This window comes from Fringilla coelebs (genome assembly GCF_963513975.1).
Source record: "Fringilla coelebs genome assembly, chromosome: 16".
Taxonomy (NCBI): Eukaryota; Metazoa; Chordata; class Aves; order Passeriformes; family Fringillidae; genus Fringilla; species Fringilla coelebs.
In genome coordinates this window covers 8822691-8847651 of record NC_140042.1, presented here as the reverse complement: position 1 = coordinate 8847651, position 24961 = coordinate 8822691, and the positions used below count along the sequence as shown (strand labels likewise).

The window sequence follows — 24961 nt, the reverse complement described above, 5'->3', positions numbered from 1 at the left end:
TAAGTCTCTAATTTTTTTTTTTTTTTTGCTAAATACTGCATTTCATGTGGATTTGTTTTCATTCTCTATTAAACTTTGTGTTTATCTATTTGTGCAATTAACTGCTGCCCTGTATACATGACCCTTTTCCAGCCTTGTTGCCTGTGACAGATCAAACTCTATTAATCTGTTTAGCATCACAATTGGCCTTCCTTAAAAAAAGGGTCATTCAGTGTCAATTATTTTTTCCAGTTTAATGTAATTTTTAGAGGGATATTCTTAAAGGAACCTCTAGCATGTCTTTTCCAAGTTAGTTTATTGAGACCCTTTGCTAGTAAATGACAATGTAATTAGAATAACTTGCTGAGAATAATTTTAATGTAATGCAGCACAAAGCTACAAAGCAGATTTTATCAGGTCTATTAATAATGATCCATGCAAGGCTATGTAGGTTAAATATGGAATTGCATTGATTTATTTCAAACTAGGATAATGAATTCTCATGCAAACACACAATCTACATATTATATTGTTAATTGTGGTTAGTAATTGCTAAGGAAACAAATCATGCAATGAAACAAGCATGCATTTAGTTCTATATATTTACCTAATCCTATTTCTAAGCAAACCAATGAAGTTGAAAAAATACTTTGCATATGTATACAGCTTTTCAGAACTTTTCATTCAACTCTGTCCTATGAAATCGTTTACATTCACATTTACCTTGTCACACTATTCTTTGAGTACTACTCTGTAGTAATATGCATTATTTCAAATAACTCACCCTGAAAAGGAAAAAGTCCTTGATAGATAATAAGATATAATTTAAATAATTTAAAGTAGAAATTAAGGCAATATTTAATTTGAATCTAGGAAATAATTTGGAAAATGAAAGCGCTTCCCAATTAGTGTGCAAATCTGGTAACTTTTTTTTAAAATGTCACTTCTGAATGTCTTGTAACTTCTGTGTCAATGGTGAGAGCTACCTCAAAAATATCACTAAAAAGCTTACTACCCAAGAGCTGGAGGAAGAGGGAAGAAAGAGTTCCTAACAAGTTCATACAGGAATCCCAGAATAAGAAATGAATTCCTTAAAGTCCCTGAAGATTCTCTGTACTGGGCAGCTCTGTCCAGTTACACTCTGCAGACTTAAAAACTCCAGTATGAGCAAAGAGTGTTGCTGCAACCAGATGGTGGCATCTTCAATAGAACCTTGTCTGTTAAAATGAGAGAGACACCACCTGCTTCTACTGAGAACTGAACTATGCCATAGAGCCATAGGGGATAAAACTTTGGCTCCAGATGGTACTAAATTAACTAAGGGGCAACTCTGTCACAGCTGAAGAGGCAGCAGTCAGAATGGGGCAAAAAAGACTGCATGAAAGAAAATAAATCTCATTTGCCTGGCACAGGAACACCAAGAATGTGCCAGCAAACCTGCCTGTATTCCCAAAGCATTGCTATGTGTATGGTACACAGAAAGGAGGGCCTGTAACACCTGCAGACACGTGCTGCAGTGGGAATTGCTCTGGTACACGCCACAGCAGCAAGCTAAGAACATGCTAACTCTTGTGGTGGTGAACAATTCTCAACAGTTACATGGAAATGGAAAATTCCAAGCAATAACAAATGGAAAGCATGCAGCCAAACAAATCAAACACCGTGAGGTTTAGGAATTATTTCACAACAGTCCTAAAAACTTCAACCTGAAGCACAGAAAGCGTTTGGGTATTTCATTCAGAAACCACGTTGTTAAATTTCAGGCTGAGTGGCTCTTCCAGGATTGTGGGAAATTTAATTCAAACTATGGCAATTTGAACACACACAGAGATATAGAAGAGAGTGATATTTGAAAGATGACCCTGCCTGTGTCAGACCTCATTCTTTACCATGGGGCCTGACACAGTTAGGGTTGATTCGTGAGAGCATTTGGTGCTATTGTTGCTTTTTATCATATCATACAACATATTTCAACAAAATCTCTCTTAAATTTTTGGGGTGCAACAATAGCATGCAGATCTACACTCAGTGCCTTAAACACACATCAAACAGTCTAAGTTACTCACGTAGGCAAAAGATGGACCTTGCTGTGTTGAATAACATGGTATAAAACAAGTGTCAGTATAATTTCCATTAGACAGATATTTTTATTGTTTTTCCTGTATTAAAATAACCAGTACAGTTTCCATGCAAATAAACCAGGAATACAGATATGATCAATCTATTGCAGACATACCAAGGGTACAAATACCATTAACAAACTTAGAGCATATTAACTGAAAAAAAGAAAAATCCTGAAGCAAAGAGATGGGATTTGGATCCAGTCCCAGGTTAGTCTCTCAGGACACATATTTTTATGATAAATCTCTAGTTCTTCTATGGTGCATTTTGTTATTCATTATATTTTAAGGACTGAAATTGCAGTGTCAGTAGTCCCAATCACTGAATTACTATTTGTCAGCATGATATAGAACAAATTAGACTTTTTCTCAGCTCCTCTCTGGTGGATATTTGCCTTCAGGTCTGTCTCAGGGCAAATTTGGTCCTGAGACTTACATAATTCCCCAGAGCAGTCTGCAGTTAGGGATGGCCTTGGCACCCCAAGTTCATTTCCCCCAGATACTGAGCAGGGACTCAATAGGAAGGAATTACTTTTTTTTGCATAAACATTAAATATCAAACATTAGTCTTGGACTGTTTCCACTAAATTAAATCACAGATTTCTAGAAAATACGACTCAAAAGGACATTTACTCCCTCCCCTACTCCCAATTACAATGCACTGTACATAAAAGGCCAGTGATTTGTGGTGGAAGAGGGAGGGCTGCACACCTTGTGCTCTGCTGACACATGGGCAGGGGCAGCTGTGAGACCCAGCACAGGGGTGGTCATGAGATTTTTACTTTATTTCCCACTTCCCTACTAATTACTTATCTTGTACCCAGTCTTGTATTTGAGACACAATGAAATGTCTTCCTGAATTAAGCCTGTTTTGTGACAAAAGTGAATTGCTTCATTTTTTTGCAGAAGTTTTGAGTTACGTTTGAAAGGCTGGAAATGATGTAGGACCTGAAGTTGTATCACTGAGAATAGCAAAGACAGCTGAGAGCCTCAGCCATGGTAATGATCTCCAGGAACTGGGCAGGTATATGGTTCAAAGTAAGAAAATGAACTTTAGTCTCTCAGGCAAGACTATTACACATTTTGGAGGAACAAAGCACTTAGAAAAAAATTGTGCCTTTCAGAATTGTTACCTCTGACAGAGCAGTAAAAAAAAAAAGACAAGTTTTGTACTGGGAGTCCTTGCTGGTTGGTAAGAAAACTTAATAACAAATCCAATCAAAACTTCGGAAATTTAAATGCTGGCATATATTTTTGTGATGCAGTTGGACAATGTGTTTGTTACAGGCTTTCCCAAACTTCTCAGTTGGCAGAGGTCAAGGGTAAAACAAGGACTCAAGCCTTTGCCGATTTCAAGGCCTTCATGCTGGCATATAAATAGGTGCTATGCCTATGGAAAACTATGAATATTTCTGTTCTCCCTAAGTACATTCTGATTTGATGCCTAAGATGATGTCAAACAAATTTTTTTCTTCCATAAACATAGAGCTGTGATGTAATTGTGTACTCTTAATATGCCCCTGTTTGACAAGCCCCAGTGCCCGAGCTGCAGAATGACCTCAGCACAGCCTCAGAGGCCTGGGGAGAGCTGGGGATGGAGGAGCTCACTTACAGTGACACTGGTGTCCTTCTTGCCCTTGTGTGATGAGGCAACAACAGCCAGGTACTGAATGACCTTCTTGGTGTTCTCTGTCTTCCCAGCACCAGATTCACCTCTGAGGGGAAAGAAAACAACACAAAAGAAGGTAGGTAACCATTGGAGTCCTTCTGCCATGTACATAGTGTATAAAAACAGGGCTGGAAACTGCCAAGCTCGGTTCTTATTTACCCCAGAGCAGCACCTCCCAAATGCACCTGACTTCAGCCTGCAAAGAATGCATTATCAGAGTTAAATCTCTGTCCTGGTAGTATTTTGAGGGCACATTGGGCCATTTAAGGGAATTCTAAAACATGATGCATTTTTGAACAGCAGTTCATCTTGCTTTGGCAGCATCTGAACACTTATGAGAAGTGGAGTTGGCAGGGAGTCTGCTTATATTTTAAGGTCAAAAAATACAACATTAACTATGATGTGATACAGCAGTAAAAGAAAACATCAGCAGTAATACAATGGTTTTCCCTTCTGAAACTCTGGCATTAAAGTCTCTGACTTGATCCTGCCTCATCTGAATTTTGTATTCAGATGCTCCTTGAATTCAGTGGGACCTGGAATGGAACTGCCTGAGGTGTCCCTGCTCCCTGGGTAATAAGGGACATGTGGGCATTTGTCTGACCAGCAGAACTGGCACCCCAGCTCTGCTCCATGCAGTGTCCCTTGGGAAGCAGGAAGGCCATGGTAACTTTTTCTCTCTTGGAAGACTTCCAGGTTAAGTTTATTAACAACTCTTAAAGCCTCTCTTAAAGTAAAAGAGTGGTTTTCAAAGTACAGTTGACAGAGTCTTTTCTCAATAGAAATTTGCAGCCAATTTTACATTGCATCATCTTATGCCTTTCAGATACCTCTGGCTCTGATGATTATTTGGACAAAAATATTATTATACTGTCCTGCTTAGCAGTCAAAGTGGGTTTGGATGTAACAAACAAGGAATTTCAACTGAGCTGGTGCTGTGAGGAGAGCAACCTTCTAAGTTGGACCTCTTTTCCTTGGATCTGTAATAAAATGGATTTTAGAAAAATAAAAAACCAATACATTCAAAAATCCCAGAGATATTTATCAGCTTTTTTGAGTCTGAAACTGTTTAGCTGAATCCACTGCAGTTCTGCTTCTTTTCCTAATTAGGAAATACAGGAATTAATTTTCCCTACCAAAGGACCAGTGATAAATGGACATAAAAGTATGGAGAAGTGCTGGGCAGAACTTTCAATACAGAATGACATTGATATAAACCTTAGGAGACCAGAACCAATTCCTGCCTGACGTACAACATGATAAGAACTGTTTCTTCTGGCTTTTAGTGTTTGAACCACAAATAAATGAGATTAATAGATTCCTCTTCACAAGACCTGAGTTAATTTGCACAGTTTAGAGATCGGATTCATCTCTGTCTGGGCTTCAGTGCTAAAACATTTCTATGTTTTATTGATAAAAATTAAGTGTCCTGGGAACAATTCCAAACCAAGCACACCAATTTGAAGACCTATGCATACAAACTTTTCAAATAAATCTACCTAACATCTTTGTTTCTTTGGAAAAAAAAACAACCAAAACAACTTTCTTCAAACAAACCCTGGGCTTTGAACTATTCCATTTTATTAAGGGTTATTTGTAGTTCATCACATCATCATTGCATTTCCTTTCTCCCAGGGCAACAGTGCCCATCTTTTGGCTTTTCCCTGAATCCCTGTGAGTATTACCATATATGGCATCCTTTTACTTGTAATTATCCCATCAAACTGTAATGCTCCTTAACTCTTTGCTTCTGCACAGGCTGAGGGCTTTCTGTTTTCTGCAGACAGATTTTGAGGCTTTAACTTTCTTTTGAAATATACAATAAAAAAGTTCCTCAATGTGAAATAGAAAACACACAGAACCTCAACTGCTTTAGGTTAATTAGGAAAAAAGTCTCCAAGGTCAATCAGTAATGAAGAATAATGTCTCTAGCTGCTGAATACCTCTGATTTTCAACATTTCAGATCAGTCATAAACTACCATGACAACAGACAGGTCTGCCAAACAAGTACCCATTTAACACTAGTAGCCCTCATCCTCTGAAGCCATATCACAGCCCTATGATGTCTGATTTCCCCTCAGTGATGAAATGCCATGTGTTTGTAAATGTACTAATGAGGAGGAATGGCTAGGTCAGGTCAATGCCTCTAAATAGCCAGAAGTTTACCCAGGTAGACCCAGGAGGAGGAGAGCATGTGAATATCTTAGTTCACAGGTGAATGAAATTCTTCCTAGAGCTATTGAGTTGCAAGTGAATTGGTCATGCACAACAGGTTTTTTTCTCTGCATCTGCCTTGAAGTACTATCATTTGTGAGGGGACAGAAACAACTTCCGTTGTGAGATGGTATGAGAAATTTTAAAATCTACTTACTCTCTTGAGCTCAGTGACTGAATTGTTAAAGATGGGGCTTTTTTTCCTGCAGTTATTTGCACCCAGCTCAGATGGCCAATGCAAAAAGCAGATCAAAAGCAAGTTGCATAGTTCTGATCAGCCCAGCAGCAGTACTTCAGCTACTTCCTATGCAAGTTTTCCTCCTAAGAAACTCTTTGGCTTTCCCAGACCAAAGGGCTCCACTAGGCTAAGAGGCTTGCTCTGTTAAAAATACCACTCTCACAATGTGGGATATAACTTCAACTTATCCTTCCCTCGTTGCTTGCCAGTCATTGTTTTAGGACCTCAGCACAGGATTTGAAGCCCATAAACTCACATATATAGTGCTCAGCTATAACAGAGGTTTTGTACCTCTTGAACTACCAAATCCTCCATGACCCCATTACCTTCACCTTAAATGAAAATTATCCCAGCTAGAATAGGTTTCCAAAGAAGAACAAGGTGACACTAGCAGGTTGGCCCCACTGTTGGTGTAACGAGGACTCTTGTACATTTGAGAACAACTGAGAAAAACTAGTTTTAAAAGTGTATTTTCTTTTGTTGTTGTTGAAAATTTGAAAGCTTTCCACGTTAATATTATGATATGAGACTTAGCTTAATTCCACTTTTGGAAACATCTGAAAAGCAACAGCAGAATTTATTTTCAGCGTTTGTTCAGTAAGCAATGAACCACAAGAATTGCCCGTTCACACATCCCTTAATCCCCTCTGCTGGCACTGCGGGAAGCCCCTGTGCGCAGGGCACTCATCGAGGTATTCTAAATCACATTAGGGCTTGGCAGCCTCCGTCCTGCAGTGTGAGATGTGCAAACATCATGAAAAGCTTTGTCCTAGACCAGCTGTACCCCACGGGAGACTTGTGTCAGAAGCCAGCCCACTGATCCTATGGGTTTACTTACAAAACAATTCCCCAAGGACTCGGAGCGGGGTCACCAGCTTCGCCCGGGCTGGAGCTCCACAGATATCTGTGTGGGACAGGGGCCAAGCAGCAGCCACTGCCAGCTCCAGCCTCGCAGATTTACTGAGCTGGGAAAGAGGAGTTTAGCTCTCTTGTGGAGGAGTCTCCTGACTAATGGGGCTTTGCAGTTTAGAGATGTTCTGGGTGATTTTGCTTCTTGACGCGCGTCAGGGAAGGAAATGGGCTGGAGTCCCATGGCTGGGTGAGGCTCTGGAGGGTTTGTCCAGAGAGAGAGAGAGAGGGGAAGAAGGGGAAAAGGGCAGGGCACTGCCCCACTCAATGTTTTCTCTCTTCCCATATCAAATTATGACCCTGCTACATCCTTGTTTTTATAGAAGCTACTCAAATTGCATGCATGTTTTAAAAATCAGAAAGGTAATGGAAAAGTACTTGATTATAGGTACAGGTGTTTCACAAGTACTTGTTTCCATTGGCTTCACAATATTCCAAACACAGAGCTTGGATCAGATTTTCTCTTTCATTTAAGGTAGCTTTTTTAAAAACTGAAACTTGTGCACAGTCCTCTAAGCCACATTTGCTTTCTAGAAAATACTCTACCTGCTCTTTTCAGGAAGTGGCTAAAATATGATAACCCCAAAATCAGGCTTATGACAAAATTTTTGAAACTCTCATGTGGTTAATTTTTAGTAAAAAACATTTTGAAAAGTCCAGGAGAATCCACTTGTGTCTTTAAAAATCAAACAAGAGGCCAGAAGTCTCCTTTCAGGGCTTGTGCCTCTGCTACCATTGGAGGAAGCTTGAAAAGCCAAAAGTCTGGTCACTGGCCATGGCCTAGGTCGGGTCACACTTCATTGCTGATGCACTGAGCTTGCTCCGGTCTCTGAGGACCTGAACAGGTTTCTTGGGACTTTTCCTTTAGCAACATCTGTGTGCTGGTCAATATGGACTAAGAGTGAGTACAGACTGTTCTGTGGCCAACTCAAAGGTCAAACAGGAGAGAGCACAGTGGGGAATTTCAGCACAGGCAGGAATTTCAGGAAATCCCTAGAGCCAGGCAGAGCAGTGAAGGCTGCTCAGAACAGTAGAGACCAAGACACAAGGGTGGAAAAGTCTTACCTGTCCTAATTTTCAGACACATACAAGAGTAAGATTTCATATTTCATACCTTTAGTGCAATATTATGTATTGTGTATGTATTGTATATGTTATGCTATGTTATGTTATGGTACAATAATGCAACCACAGATATATTAGTAAACACAGCCATGGTATAAAGCTTTTTGTGCTGTAAATGTGCATGATAAGATGAGGGATTTTGAGGCTGACTGTAAAGGGCCAGAGAGCAACTGGCAGGGAATAACACCAGAGGATGTTCAGTGATGCTGCCCATGGGAAAGAGCTAACAGCAAAAGGATCTGTGTGCACAGAGCAGAGGAGGCCAAAGGCAACATGAGTGTGGTTATTAATGAAATGTAGAGAAAATAATGAACTCTGGAAAGACAGGGAGTTCTGAATTCTGAGGAAGCACTGGAACCCATGAGCATTGAAGACAGATGGAGATTTTAAACATACCATGGTTACTCACATAAATGGTAGGGATTGTAAAAGAATGCAAACAGTACTTAACCACATGAGGGTAGGTTTAATGAGGTGAGGGTGAAGTCCTGAGAATGGGTATATTTACTCAGAAACACAGAATCAGGCTCAGTTCTCAGATCTTCCCCCCTGCCTGTGTCCCAGGAGCATTCCAGGGGATCCATATGAATCCTTAAAGCTATTCTTTTATAATATACCAGGCCTTGGAAAGTTCAAGCCTGTAGCTATTTCAAGAAAAAAAAATCCTGGCTGATCAATGCCATGAAGTCTTCAGTTATTGTTACATATTTTAGGCCAGAAGATAATTTCTTATAATTTCTAACAATTCTATAAAATACTGCAAATTACTTCTCTTGACAGCTGCCAAGCTGCAAGCCAAGAGAACTTTCTTCTTTCTGCACAAATAAGGCAAACAAGATTGTTAAACCAGTAGTGGTTAAAGCTGTGTACATTGGCATTAGCTTGGCCAATCTTTTTGCTTTAGAAGACTTGTGAGGACAGTTTTAAGCTATGGGTTATGATGCACATCCAACATACAGTAATTATTCCAAACATCTTGGGGAATCACTTGCTGTGATGTTTTCAAAATGGTAAAGGCATCATTCTCTCTATTTTAAATATTACTGGATGGAAAAGCATATAGTTTTCTCTATTTTATGTATTACTGGTGTGAAACACTTAAGGTTTCCAGCAAGATGGCCAGGTAATTTCAATAAATATGGTGCCTGCAAGAAGTGGATCCTTTAATGGATTTTCATTAACAAAAAGGCATAGAATTGCAAAGAAAGTCCCTTTCTTCAAATTATCAACATTCCAAAGTTAAAAGAAGATTTACTAGTGGAAAAATAAACTTAAGTATAAAAATAGAAGGAGGAAATGCATATTGTAAATTAGTCTTAATAACCATGACATGTTTCATCCTGGGAAGAATGTGATGGTCAATTTTTACTTCATCATTGCAGAAATTTTAGATTTCTTTTGGTATTAATGCATTTGGGGGCAGATTTTTGATTGGTATACTTACAAATATTGAAGTCTTGTTGTAACAGAGGTTAGAGCTATGACAGCCCTTGTGGTACCAGACACAGAATACAATTTTTATTTGGTGATAATTTTTTTCCAGTCAAAAGTAACATTATGGCTGGTGATCAGCAGCAGTGCTTTTTTAAGGCTAAAGATATATTCAGTCAGTGGCCACATTTTCTCAGATAACCTAAACCTGACACATTACAGCATCATTGCTTGAACCTGCTATAAATGATACACATGCCAGCTCTGCCAATGTGTTAGCATTTACATAGAATCAAAACCAATCTTTGATCAGGAAAACTGGAAAATTTAACAAAGACAAAATTTTGTCAAAAGCATTCTTGATGACATTCAAGCAAATAAAACCAACTAATAAGCAACAGAAGAATGGAAAGAGAGTTAAAACTGAGGGTCAAGCAGGAGATCCTTGTCCAGTTCAACATTTTGAGTGATTTTTCAAAACAGGCATGGCATGACAAACCAGTGAGAGTTCACTGTAAACTGTTAAATCTCTAGGTTCAGAAAGTCAATTTAAAGAATTAATTTTACACAATAAAGATTTCCTGTGACACTGATACCTGCTCTTTATCTTATGAACAGGTCTGTCTAATGAAGTAAATTTGGGACTGGAGTTCAAGCTTACTGAAGGTGAGGAGAATGTGTCCATTCCACCAGAATTTGAATCAATTTTGAATAAAGATATTGTGACATTGAGATGTACTAAAATAGATGAGTTTACTTACGTGCACAGGATAGACTGATCTTCTCTATCTGTGAACAAAGAAAAAGAATCCATTAATTAGGGGGAATGGCTTTCCTGACAGAAGCACTTATATTTATAAGGATTTACATTGAACAGCCTAGACCTTCTAAAATCTGGCCAACCATGATTAGTAAAAAGTACTGGGTTCACCTCTTATTTAATTTGCCCTTGAATTTAAATAACCATCTCTAATAGAAATATTTTGTACAAAAAATGAACAAAAGGTTAAGAGGTCAAAAATATTTTTTGTAAATTCCATTAGAGATGAACTGTAATGAGGATAGCAAAAAGATCAGGCTCTCTGTAAGAAGATTATAACAAAATTTCAAACCTGAAACTCAAGTTTTTACTATGCTTATGAACTATGGCCAGCAGCCCACTCAAAACAGTCTGGACAGATAAGGCATCAACAACTAAAATGTTTTAAGCTGGTCATGCAAAGCTTTGACTTTTGAAAGCAAAGCAGTTCAAATACCTGAATAATTTAGCCTGCATTTCATTTCAGACTGAGAGACAACTTTTATCAAGGGAACAAGTAATTTCTTTGGGAGATGTTCCAAAGAATAAGACAAAACAAGATACTTTAGATTATACAAGATCATGTCAACAAGAATGTAAGTATTCTTCATGTTTTTCTACTATGAACAGACCATCAAACACATTTTGGATCAAGATTTATCAAAAGGAGGAGCAAAGTTTCCATTTCTGCTAGGTGAGGCATGTGAGAGGTTTCAGCACACCAGTGTCCAGCATTCTGTAATGCTGCAGGAAGGGTGAGGATTGCAGCCCATCCCCATGACCTGCTCTTGGAGCAATCCTCCCTGCTTATTCATTTGGAGTCAGAGTTTCTCTCTACCTTCAGAACTTTTACACAGATTTTTCTGCCAAAAGGCACGATGAGCCTGTTTGCTGAGACCCATTCTAAAGTACAACTGTTTCCTTCACTTGTCAAACACAGGGCAAGTTTCCCAGAGAGGTGTGGTATTTCCAGCCCTGGAACTACTTGGAAGAAGACTTAAACAAGGCCTTGAGCAACCAGGCCCAGCCCTGAAGTTTGCCCTTCTTTGACTGAGACTGTCAGTTTGCCTTTACAGACTGTAAAAAAATCTTCTGACTTTGGAAAAGAATTCCTAGGCAGGTCAAATAAATACATTTTTGAAAAGTGTGCTCAATTTACACATCTGAGACTTGAGCCAGAAAATTAGGCAGAATGCAGTGCTCCTGTATGGTTTGGCATTATTTACCCAAAGCAGAGCCAGCACCAAGCTTTGCTCAGAGGTTCAGCCATGAGCTCCTTTTCCTCAGTGTGTGGGGTCACTTGCAGGAATACCTGTCTGGTTGCTCACCCCTATTGCTGACCCTGTATGCCATAAATACCATGACAGAATTTAAACCTATTTAAACCAATTTATTAAGCTCTCAAGTTGTAACTGCTGTCTGGCCCACAGCCAGACTAGGAAAAGCATTAGAGGATTCTGCAATGGCTTGGATTGATATTAAACAACTGTTTTACTCCCAGCTCCTCAATAGCTATAACATTAACTGCTTTATTGATTACCACACAACAAATGGTGCCACTAAACTGCTTTGTTTGGTTAATTAGTACAAAATGACTCATTCCTCATTTTTATTCGAGGTATTTGTCAGCAATCAGCACTGCAGGACTCTTCCACATAAACAGAGGAGCTGTGAGCCATGTTTGTTTTTCACTGCAGGGTATCAGGCTTTCTTTTAAGTTAAAAAAGTGAAAGCATGGAAGAACTTTTGCTAAAAATGTATTGTTGTGTAAACAGAAACCATGGGCATATATTGATATTGCATCACTAACCCATAAATACCATAAAGAAAATAAAAGTGACTCTTGATACTGATTTACCAGTGGAATTTCTGAGCTCAGAGAACATTAGAAAAAGCTGGTCTCCAAGCCAAGTATTTTCTCACTACTCTTTGCTGCCCATTGCTGCCCTTCTTTTGCTCCTCATAGGGGAAGGCTCCCAAAGGTGTCTCACAGACTGGCCCACCACAGGGGTTTGTGTGAGTGCCTGTGCAGGGGCACCTTGGGGGATGTGTAAGAGCAGAGGAAGGATGAGGAAAGTCAGAAGTGGCACCAAATGTCCTCAGGGATAGATCAATCAGGAGAAACCCCATGCTGGCAAACTGTGCCATGCACACTCACAGAGGGGGAATTCCAGATGTTATTCTGTCTCCTGCATCAGTTCTGACTGCACCTCTAAGGATGAAAGGTATCAGGAAGTCCAGTTCTATTTTGTTATGGCCTGACCTGCAGATACTGGTCTCATTTACTTTCAAAGGCTCTCCCATTCAATTAATCCTATTTCTGTTCTGGAATGTTCCATTCTATATAGAAAGGACTGTGACCTATTTTGTGAGTGTGCAAATTTATGTGGCCAGATCTATCAGAAGAGAAAGAGTTGTATAAATAAAACTCCTTAAATATAATTCCTGGGCTTAAAAAGCAACAGAACAGGTCTTCTAGATTTAAATATCTTTTTGGTTAATGCCTTTTAAGAAATTTGACCCTACCTGGAAGAGTATCATCCACCTCCTATATGTCTATAATTTTTAATTTTCTCCTCCATTTTTAATAGAGACCTATACTTACATTATAAACCTCACCAGCTCTCCTAAACATGCAGCAGAGTTGTTTTTTTTCTCTCTGGAATCTGCTTACTTTTTCACCAAACACCTCCAGTTTGCCTGTAAGATTTCTTGCCCCTCTGTTCTTGATAGACCAGTTAGCTTTGCTTAATCACAAACAAAATCAGATGTTTTATCACAATGCAGCAGCAAGTTGGCAGCTTTACCATAAAAGGAAAAAAACCAGACTGAAACCGCGTTCCCCCACTCACTTACTGCTTCTTTACATTTGTTAATAACTGCACTGCCTAAAGGGGACATTTCTGTACAGTCCTGCTGAGGACACAGTAAACAGATGGCTTCTCACAGCAGCCTCCTTTTCTAAGACCTTGGGAACTGTGTTTCCCTCCCATACCTCCGAGTAACTACCAGGTTGTTTGTTTTTCCATTTTTAACTCAAGCTTGCATAAAAGTGGCTCCACAGAAAATAATCTCCTCCAATCTGCAGAAAGCTGTAATATATCTTCTCCATGATGATTTGCTGCCAGAAAACTTAATAAAGGCCTAACCACCTACACAAAAACTTTGTTACTACTTCTACATAATATGACTTTTCACATTTGTATTGTCTACCACTTATTTTTTGTTTCTGCAGGGAAGATGACAGAAGGCAGCAGAATTGCTCCTCCTTACAGAGCAGCATCTCAGCTTCACCATCACTGGAAACTGGAAGTGCTGCAGGAAGGGTCATCCAGCTACCTCCCACTCTTCTTCCCTGGCCTGCACTGCCTCTTCCTTGCTGCTGTGACCAGCATTCACAGAGCCCACTGTGCCCCAGGAGGGGGGACACACTTCAGCTCAGCAAAACCCAGGGATGGCTTTCACCTGGAGCAGTTTTGCATCATGGCTCCATGAAGAATCCTGCTGGCAGTGCAAGAGTTGGGATGGGGATCAAGCCCTCTGTGTGGAGCTACTTCATCCCAAACACAGGAGAGAGCAGAGGGTGCAGGAGCACGGGGAAATGTTTTATTATTGCAGTCTCCAAGTATAGCAGTAACCATCCATAGCAAGTCTGAAAACACAGCCAGGAGGGCCCAGTTCAGTGTGGTAATTCCAGGGGACACACACACAAATGCTCTTGTAGAATTCTCAGCCTTTGAGCTTAAAGAAAATTCAAGTTTATTCTCATTCTGGCTGGAAATGAGCATCCTCGGCGGTGCCTGGGCACTGATCAAACTGCATTAGTGACATGGTAATCAGCAGATTCAACAAGACACCCAGCACTCCTGGCTGAGCATGAGACAGCATGACTGTGATTTGCAAAAGGGTTTTAGGTGCTCAGAACCACTTGAAACAAGTGGAAATTTTATCTTTGCCCAGCCAACATCTCTGATAATTCCTGTGTCCTGTGAGATGTCAGCTTTTCTGCATATTTGGAAGAAAGTCTGATTATCTGATTGCTGATAGCTGTGGCTAAGTATTTTTATCAGAAGAGCTTTGATGGGAGTTAAACATCATCCCTAATGAATACATTAACCAAGTAAGCCTCTGAAGCAGAGGAGGAATGCAGTGTGCACAGCTCATGTTTTCTGCTGGATGTTAGTGCCAACACAGGGGAGGGTGAGAAGGCGGAGGGCTGTGATTCCCAGCTGATGAACCTGCAGTAGGACCAGGGATCTGCAGACACAGAGGCTTGGTTCACCAAGAGATAAAGGATCCCTGAGACATCTGAACAAGCTGATTGCTCTGGTCATGAAATACCAGAATATAATTCCTCAGTCTCATGAATCTACAACATATTTTACTTTGGCAAGCAGAAACTATGCAAGTTTCCAGATAAGGAGCAGTACTGACTTTTCACAGGGAAAACATTTAGTGCTCTGATCCATGTTTATGGGTAAGAACTTTTGTTTATATTCCATTTGGAAATCTGCTCACAACCCCCTGAAGCTCTCTGTGCCTATATGTGCAGCGGGCTCGCTCAGAACCGTGCTGACGCCCACTTTCACCGCCCCAACGTGAACAGAATTTTGGCTGAATAACCAGAGTTATTTTGGGGGTTGGTTTAGTTTCATGCACAAAACACAAGTAGGTTTTCACAAACAAAAGCACAGCTTTAAAAGCAACTGGGGCCCTCTTCAGAGATGGAGAGACTCCAAGATGACATGTGCAAGTAAAACGTGGGTGTCCTGGCCTTGTGCTGGGAGCTCTGGTGGTTCCACTGCTGGCTGCCGTGCCAGCTGTGCGTGGTTGGGGTGGGAAGCAGTGAAAGAGCATCCTCTTAAAGGTTCAGCTGATCACCTACTCCCTCCTAGTTCCTTTCTACTTGGTCTCCCCCTCCTCTCTGCTGCCAGGAAGAATTGCAGTGGGGGCACACGTATAAAGAGGAGTAACTCCCTGAAAGCTCATAGAGCCAGGAAATCATTCTGAGCCCCAAAAGTGAATTGATAAGAGCCTGGACTCTTGCTGCCTCCTCCCTCCAGCAGCCAGCCTGGGAGGCACAGCTGAACCCATGCTGTTCTAAGTGCAGTTAATAGCCACAGTGAGGGCAAAGAAGCTCCAGTGGCTTCCCACTGCTCAGGAGAACGTGCTGGGAGGGACAGGAGACAGTCAGAGAGAGGGGAGTGGGAGACATCCCTGTGCTGCGTGGGTCAGGCTCATCTGTGCTGAGATTACTTTCACTTTAGGCAGAAAACTATTGTCAGGACAAGACAATTCTCTTTCAGCATAGGCTGCAGTCATACAGATTTTTTCCCCTTTCCTACAGACAGCTTATATCCCTTTTCTATTTTTCCCGCCCACCTCATTTCTAGAGACAAGTACAGGACCCTGCACAACTGCTGATGGTCTGCAGGAGCCAGGAGCTTCTTCCAGATCTCCCCTGAAGGCCTGCTGCTTAAATAAAGGATCAGAGGGAGGAATGGCTTCAGGGCCAGCTCAGAGCCCTGGACAGTGCTGGATGCAGAGCACAGGGCTCAGGAGGGAAGCTGGAGCACAGATATGTGACTGTGCTTAGTGGGATGACCTTCTGCCAAGTAAGTTTTTTATAACTAGGATTATATCATATAGTGTGTAGGAAGGTCTGTTTTCAGGATATTTTTGTTGCTTTATTGGTCCTCCCCTGCTGCACTGTAGCTCTGCCTTCTGGGATCTACTTAAATAAAAGGATTGAAGTGGCTCCAGGAAAGAAATGTCATATAAGCCATAGAAAGGAAAAAGTCCTAGTCCTGGGAAGCCCTAAACTTTAAGGCCAAGCCTGTGAATCTTGCTGAGCCATAGTTGTCAGCCAAAATTTCTGTAGGGTCAGGGTCCTTAGGAGGGCACATAAACTTCAAAATATTTTGTAGAGCTCCTGGTTTCCCGTAGCACCCAAGGTCGATGTGAGATGGCACCTGGTCATGCACTATATTCTGGAGGTGTTGCAGCCTCCTATATCCATCACTGTAGGTTTTTCATCCCTAAATGGTAGCTTTTCCTTAGAACAAAATCCCCTCAGTCTGTCAGAAGTGACTGCAGGAGGAGGAGAGCTCTGTGAATTTTGGGGGTTTGTTTGAACTCTTTGGGGCCCAACTGCTTTCCCACTGCCCATTCCCTGTCGGAAAACTGCACATCTCAACTCAGGGTTCAAGACATCAGGCTGTAGGGAAAGTGGCCCCAAAACCCTGTTTGAATCTGCTTTGCTGGGGGGAGAGGGCAGCAATGCTGACAGATCCAGCAGCGCTCACAGCTAACTTTGGAATAGTCTCCACTAGTGGAGAGGGAGCATTTTCCATGCCCGTATTTGCCAAAACTATTTGCTTGACTTTGAAACCTTCCCACATGCCTCGACACAGATGGGTGAAAGGATTGTTTTTCCTTTTTGAGTCACAGCGTTTGTGGACTGCTGTTCCTGCCAAAGAATTCCTCTGAAACTTCTAGAAAGGCAGCTCTGCCCTGTGCGAGAGCTCTTTCCCGGCTGGCTGCTCGCAGGAGCACACGTGGAGCTCCCAGGTGTTTGTGGCACCCCAGCAGGGCGGGCAGGGCTGTCCTACCTTGCAGCATGCTCCTGTAGGCTGTGTCAGCGATGGCGTAGATGTGGGGGGGCATCTCGTGCCTCTTCTTGCCCTTGTACATGTCAATGATCTTCTCTGAGTAGATGGGCAGCTGCTTGTAGGGGTTGATCACAACGCAGAAGAGACCCGAGTAAGTCTGCGAGGGAATTCAAATAAAAGCCGGGCTTAACATCATGTGCCATGTCCAGGCTGGGAAACACAGGCAGGGGCTGCAGGGAATTAATGGGATTTCAGCAGCAGGGCTCCTTTGAGCTCTGCCCAGGGTAACAAAGGAAGCAGATTTTCTGAATGTATGTGCATGGGTGGTTTCTCAGTGCACAAATCAAGTAAGCTGCTGGAAAGCAGGTGAATTCAGCAATCTGTGCAAACACCATGATGTTAGACCTCCTTAACTTCAGTTATTTTCAGTAAATAATCCATACCCTTATCACACATAAGGGTATGGTGATAACTGTAATAATTAATATTTATATGTGTATTTTCTTATCAGAGTACATTATAAATATCTGCTCAGGTAGGCATCAAATTTTGTAAACTGAAATCCTAGGTAGGACGCTTGGATTGATGTTTGAAGGGTTTTTTTAGAAAAAGCTTCTGTGAACACCATGTAACACTGATGATTGATGAGAGTCCTTAAATAAAATTGCTCAAGTTCCAAATAGATGCCTTGAGAGACTAACCATGCCTTCACTGCATGACTATTTCTGCAGGAAACTTAAAGAAAAATGTGGTTTGTTTAGGATTTAATGGAGGTATTAATATAAAAATTTATACATAAACAAGAACAGTGGCTGCCAGCTGATAGGTGCTCATCCATGCTGTCTTGTTTGGGTTTTTTTCCTTAATTTTTTTTTTAAAATTTTCCTTTATTTTGAAATATTCCAGCTATTGACCTGGACCAGAGATAATAACATATGATACTAGATGAAGAGCTGTATTTCACAAACAGTTGCTAAAAGAGGGTATTTAATTTAATAAAAGAAAATTTAAACCCCCAAAGTTAAAAAAAAAAACAAAGCCAAACCAACAAACACTCAAGTTATGAGAACATAATTCTTATATTAGGAGAGAGTGGCTCATATTAGGCAGGAGTATTGCGATATTTAAACTGGCCTATGGAAAAAAAGAATTAATGGAACTGTGCTGTTTCTGATACACGCAGAAGTGGTTTGTTGGTTTTTTTTTAATATTTATTGTAATTAATTTGATTTTGTTGCCGTGTGTGTGAGGCAGAGCCCGGGGCGCCACTCTGAGCCCGGGGCTGTGTCCCAGCGGGGCCGGAGCTGCCGCCGCTCCCCGGCCGCGGCCGCGGGAGGCTCCGGGCGCAGGGATTTCCCTGTCCTGACCATAATAGGGCACGGCCCGGCACGGCCCGGCACGGCCAGCGCTTTATATGGTATCGGCACCCGGGGCCCGAGCCCGCCACGGCCCGGCCCGCCTGCTCGGGGGCTGCGGCACCGACAGCTCGGCCTGCGCCTGTGGGAGCCCGGCCCCCGAAAACCCGGCTCAAACCCCCGCTGGGTCCCAGCATCGCCAGCCCGGCCCACGAAAACCCGGCTCAAATCCCTGCTGGTTCTCAGCATCGCCAGCCCGGCCCAGGAAAACCCGGCTCAAATCCCTGCTGGTTCTCAGCATCCCCAGCCCGGCCCACGAAAACCCGGCTCAAATCCCCGCCGGGTCTCAGCATTGCCAGCCCGGCCCACGAAAACCTGGCTCAGGGTGTCAGCATCACCCGGCTGGCCCAGGAAAACCCGGCTCAAATCCCTGCTGCTTCTCAGCATCCCCAGCCCGGCCCAGGAAAACCCGGCTCAAATCCCCGCTGGGTCCCAGCATTGCCAGTCCAGCCCAGGAAAACCCGGCTCAAATCCCTGCTGCTTCTCAGCATCCCCAGCCCGGCCCAGGAAAACCCGGCTCAAATCCCTGCTGCTTCTCAGCATCGCCAGTCCAGCCCAGGAAAACCCAGCTCAAATCCCTGCCGGGTCTCAGCTTCCCCAGGCTGAGCCCCTCGGTGGGGAATGGCTGGGCTGGATTTTCATTGGGATGTCCGAATGAAACTGCTGCTCGTGTCAAAATGAGTTTTAGTGTTGCCAGGGTAACACACATGGAAAGTGACAGGTTTATCCTAGAATGGCCACCAAGGCCCTTATGGAAAGGACAGCAAGGCATTTTTAGTAGTATAAATAGATTTACTGTACACACTCAACTAATCATCCCCACCCAAGTAAAAAATTAGGAGAGGAAATTAAGGAAATTATTTAGGCCTCCCTTCCCTGAGATTTCCAGGAGTTTCCTGCCTGGCCACGTGCAGGGCTGTTTGCACACCCAGGCACACAACAACACAGCTTAAAGAGCTAATTTTGAGGCACAAGAAGCAGGCTGTTAAGGCAGAGCAAAAGCTGGAGCTGACAAAGTTCAGGAATCCTCATTTCTAACTGGACTATGGCTGATACGATCTGTCACCTCAGGAAATTTAATGAAGCCCTCTTCATTTAATGAAGCCCTCTTCACCTCAGGAAATTTAATGAAGCCCTCTTATTTTGGCTGATTGTAGCTCTAGGTGTATGCTTTGCAAGGATCTGGGGAAGCTAGATTAATATAGATGATGTTTTGACATGGCCAAGTGTGTGATGGAAAGTGGGGCACTGAAGCTTCCATGCCTTAAATCCTTCTCCCTGAGGCACAGCCTGTCTAGAGAGGGGCTGAATCTCTGCCCAGAGGGTCTGGAGGAGGAACATAATCTGACATATCATAGAGATACTTCCACTGTATCCCTCAGATTGCTGCTGCTGCTGGCTACTTAGAAGAGTAGCACAAATACATATCTGCATTGTAAATATCTAGGTTTGGGCAAAAACTCAGTTCCAACATGCATATTTAGCTTTTTGTACCAAAGACAGCATTTTTCACTGTTAAGTGAAGACTGAACAAGTAGCCCCTGTGAATAGAAGGAATTTGATTCTACTGTCAAATCCACTGAAGTTGCATTGCTGTGTTCTTCATGCTTATATAATATTTTTGGTGGAATTTGTGTGTGGATAAAGCAGATTCTTTTTGTTCTGAGCAATGTGAAACATGAGTTAGTGGCTCATGTTTCTTCTTGCCCTTCTCTCTTAATTATCTGTGATGAAGCAAAAGGCCAGGGTGTTTTCTAGTGTGCAGCCACCCTGTGAATTTCTGCACTGAATATTTTTATTTAAAAATATTTAATGTAAATTCAAGGGGGAGATGATTTCTTTTTCCAGCTGGATTTATTCTTTTTCTTTAGCAGATTTGGGAATCTCCATTTGCATCAGTGATGCTCTGGAGAGAAAAATGCTGAGGACATATTTTCTTTGAATATGTGGGACTCCAAGGGATGCAAATTAGGCAACACATGGCAAAGCCAGGAGATGGTTGTTTACGGTTAGTTTTGCAAGTGGGTGAGACTCAAATTCTCTTTAGAGGCCCCCTCTGCTTTTAAAAAGGTATGGCAACATCTAGTAGGGCACCACTGTATAAAGCTGGGCAGTTTCAAGCAGGTTTTGCATATTGAAAATACAAATAACTTGTTGCACTACAAATCAAATTAATGTCTTTGAAATGTTTACCATCTTAAAATTTAGTCTCTTGAGAAAGAAAACTTAATTTCAGGTACACTTCCATTTTTGCTCCCATGAAGAACTCTTTGATTTCTAATTGCATTATCCACTCTTGGAAATTAATTTCCTCTTTTTGTAGAAAGTGAAATTTCCATAAAGTAAACATAATGGAAACCCTGGAACACCTCTGCAGAGTGTTGCTGAGAACAACAACAAATACCCAATCCCCCATTTTATCCCACTGACCTTCTACTAATTCTTTTAATTCCTGCAACAATGCAGAACACTTTCAGGAAAAGTCTATTTTGATCATTAAGGCTGCATGTTCTGATATAATAGCACATGGGTCCACATGTTCACCTGCAAACCTAAAATCCAATAAATTCAAATAATGAAAAGATGGGAACTCTAGCTACTTTCAGGAACTTGATAATGTGCATTTTAGTACATTCCTGAAACACAGATCTTGATCTTAGCTCTTTGAAGTTGCACATAACAAGTAAGCAGATTCTTTGTTGTAGTCCATATAACTATCTTTCTTACTTTTTGCTTAATTTCCTACTTTCCAATTTAGCATTCCTCATATTAGTAATCTTTAAGGTCTCTTCCAACCTAGTAATTCTGTGAATTCTGTGAATATTAGTAATAAGACCTTGACTACTGTTTCTACTTAAGCTCTGTAGTTTCTTTCACTCATCAGTGGTCTGTCATGCAAATAAAATTTTCATAGATTGTAACTGTGAATAACTTCTGCAGCACAGCAGAGGGATCTTTCCTGTAAAATCAAAGATAACAGCTAAATTCCTTAGAAAAGTTTTGGACTTTCTTACTGCACTGTTTGCTGTTGATGTGGATAAATTACAGGGTTATCAATATCAAAATATTGTTGTGTTAATGTACTTGTGAAGACTGAAAGACAGAATAATCTTGCCATAACTCACATGAACTTAGAGAAATTTTAATTTGTCCAGGCTTGTCTGATCTGCAACTTGATCAACATGAAGGACAAAAAGGTTTAGTTGATGCCTGACTTTGCTTCAGTGACACACTGGTACATGCAAGTACTCTTGCCTGAATTCCAGTGGGTTTGTCCCTTTATCCACACATAAGGTTTAACTCCAGCATCACCAAACCAGAATTTTCAGCTGCCTTTCCGTGGAAGTTTTGCTTGAGAAAAACTGCATGATTTGCCTTTTCTGTATGCTCTTTTTGCAAGTTACTGGAAAATTGTTTAGGTTTACATTGAATTAATTTAAAAGTCCCTATCAATTTTTTTCCCAGACAGCAGGACTCAGATTTTGTTCCCCTACCAGAGAGTACTTTCCATGCCAACAATATTCTTTCAGAATCCGTAAATTTTGTGGAAGAAACCTTCATGTGTTTTAATTTAGTGAAGTAAAGAAGCAATTATCAAAGAAGCAAGAGAATCATGGGGAATAAAGTGAATTTAGAACATTTTTGAGTTAGGATGCCATTGCTGAGGGTTAGTACTTGCATGGTAGTGTTACACAAGGCCTGTATCCCAGACAGGGGCTGGGATCCACCTCACTGTCCATGGGACATGTTCACATGCAGTGGGAAATGCTCTTGTGTGTGTTTGGGTGTACTCACATAAATTAGACCTGAGAAGTATCTCTCCCTTAGATTGTGCAGCACTGAAGCTTCATTGAGGCAAGTCAGCTCTGCCATGTCCTCCACTTTGGAGAACTTGGGAGGGTTCATCTTCTGGATGTCATCCTTGCTCAGTGTCACTTTCTTTCCATTTTCTGCCAGTTCAACTACCACCTCATCCCCTTTCTCTTCCTTGATACTTGCTGCTTCAAATCCATGTTTCTCTGATGGAATCCAAACCAGTTTCTTTGCTGACCAGTCAGCCTGGGCAAGTGGGTTGTTGATGAAGTTTTTGTCCACAAAGAGGAATTTCTCATCATCGCTGAGAGGTTTTTGAGCCATTTTGACTCAGCAGACACCTGTTGAAGAAGGAAAATATTCTGCTTTAAAGGGATAAGGGAAGGCAAATGCGGAGGTGTTCCAGACAAAACACATTTGTCAAATCTGCCATGCAGTAGGTCCAAAGCACTATAGGTCCTGTGTCATATCTCACATTTCCATGTGGATACTTAGTGCCTGTGCAATGAGACAGTCAGAACTGCACCAGGGCCACCAGCTGAACTCCTTCCTGCAGCCTCAGCTCTTGCCCATCACAAAGGTAATTGAATTCAGATAAATACAAAATTTCCAATCACCCAAATGCTGTTGGGTGCATACTGAAATATCAGTGCAATAATGAAATAAACAGTAGAAGGATGGTTCCCAGGCTGTGTTCCAGCAAGGACAGAAATGAACCTTTCTTGCAAAGGACTATTTCCAATCACTTAATGTTTAATTTGGAGAAGAGTAAGATTAAGACAAGGTCAACAGAAAAAGCAGAAAAATAATGTTGTTGTCAATACTGCTGGTGAAGGAGAAGTAATTTAGATTTAGCCCCTCCCCATGGGTCAGACAGTAGGAGATGGTCATTTCTGAAGGGTAAGTGTCTATCACATGAGAGAGAGAAGAAATGAAACAAGCCTGGAATTGCCTCAGCTAAAAGATGCTCTGAACCATGATGCTCAGAGTGGAAGGATGATGCAGCAATGCCATGCATCTGCACATGGACAAAGCAGCTGGATGTATGTGCCCCATAAGTGAGAACCAGGGGAGAGTTTAGGCTGCTTTGCATGGTGCTGAGACAGCAGGGAGCTGCTCTCCTGCTCTGCCACTGAAGTTTGGATGTGGCTGCAAGATCAGTGCTGGTAGTGCTGGAGCTTTGTAAGTGCTCTGCTCTATCCCATGGGGGCACAGGTCTAAATGCAGGAAGGAGTACACAGAGGATTTGTGGTTTGCTCCAGGGCAGAAAGAGTGTGCTGTTTGAGAAACCTGCTGTGCAGAGGAGCAGAGAGGGAGCTGGGGAGGAGCTAGAAATAGCGTGTGCCCAAGAAAAACATCTCTAGGAGACAGAGGCTGTTTAATTTCCTTATTGAGAATGAGTTTAATATTTACAGCATTCAAAAAAACATGAATCTGGAGGGAGCTTGGAGAACTGACTGCTAAAGATGTCAGCAGTCAACCCAAAAGCAGGACAATGTTTGTAACGACCAAGCTCTGTGGTATGTAGCCAAATGGACACACTGTGCTCTGGGAGTATCAGAGCTTGCTTTCCAAATATTTGTCCCTGAAGCCTTCCCACAGATTAAGGTTTTTTGCAAGGCCACACTCTATGAGGGGTCTGAGAAGGAAACATGGATCATGTGGAAGGTGACATAAACCTTAAAAACAAAACTAGGATTTTTAGAGGTGCCTAAGAAGGTTAGGTGATATCCTACTGAAATCCAGTGGAAATTAGATGCCCCAGCTCTTTAAACTCCTGAGACAATTGTCTTGTCTTAAAAAAAAAAAAAAAATTAAAAAAAGAAGCTAAATGTGTTTGTTCTAGAGCCCTGCCTGGAAATCCCAAAGAGGAAAATTTGCCCAGATAATCCATGAAGGTGCAATGTGTGAGGGAGACCCTGTGCACTGCCACTGGCCCCTGAGCAGTGCTCCCCGCTGTCGAGGCTCTGCGAGGGAGCATCTGTAGGATGTGGCCCTCTGCTCGCTCCCAGGAGATTCTTGGAAGAGAGAGCAAGAGGAAACTATTTGACCTCTGTGTGGATTAAGGCAGAAAATGCTCCCTGGCTGCCAAGAGGGCTGGTAGAGCTGCACAGTTCCAATAATGGAGATGGTATTCTCTCCTGCAGAGCTCTCCAGCTGGCGGCTGCGGGGGGAAGCTGCTGCACAGGGGAGCCATGGAAGCTCTGCCCCATCCCAGAGCTGCAGCTCACAGAGCTCAGGCAGCAGCAGGGGCTGCCCTGGCCTCTCCCACTGCTGTGGCAACAGGCAAGGCATATTCCCCACCCCACTGCCCCAGCAGCATGGCAGGAACTGCTGCAGCAGTGGAGACAGGGATTTCAGCCCATCCTATGGCCAGAAGAGAGCTCTATGGCCATGCTGAAGCATCAGAAAGGTTGGATAGTGCTGCCTGTGGCTAAATGCCAGGTGACAGCACTTTTATATCAATAGGAATTAGATACTGCTCTCAGAAACACCAAAAGGGAGACTGAACTGCAGAGCTGAGCTTCATGGGGTGAAATCCTGCCATTCTGAGGCTGCTCACAGAAAATGATGATGGAAATCAAACTGCCAAATCATTCTGACCATCCACCTCAAAAACCCAACCATAGCTAAAAC

At 42.1% G+C, this 24961-nt stretch overlaps 1 protein-coding gene across 3 annotated transcripts in view; it reads right to left on the bottom strand.

The window, feature by feature from the left end:
- MYH11 (myosin heavy chain 11) overlaps window positions 1-24961 on the bottom strand; it is a 53755-nt gene that overhangs the window by 25206 nt on the left and 3588 nt on the right. For 2 of the 3 annotated variants that reach the window (XM_084216283.1, XM_084216285.1), the window contains exons 2-6: window positions 22307-22665; window positions 17097-17253; window positions 10448-10475; window positions 3712-3814; window positions 2046-2066 (exon numbers count right to left, since the gene is read on the bottom strand). In XM_084216283.1, the coding sequence (XP_084072409.1) occupies window positions 2046-2066; window positions 3712-3814; window positions 10448-10475; window positions 17097-17253; window positions 22307-22648 (651 nt within the window). In that variant the 5' untranslated portion in view covers window positions 22649-22665. The remainder of the gene's footprint in view (window positions 1-2045; window positions 2067-3711; window positions 3815-10447; window positions 10476-17096; window positions 17254-22306; window positions 22666-24961) is intronic. The other variant, XM_084216284.1, reaches the window with a different exon arrangement.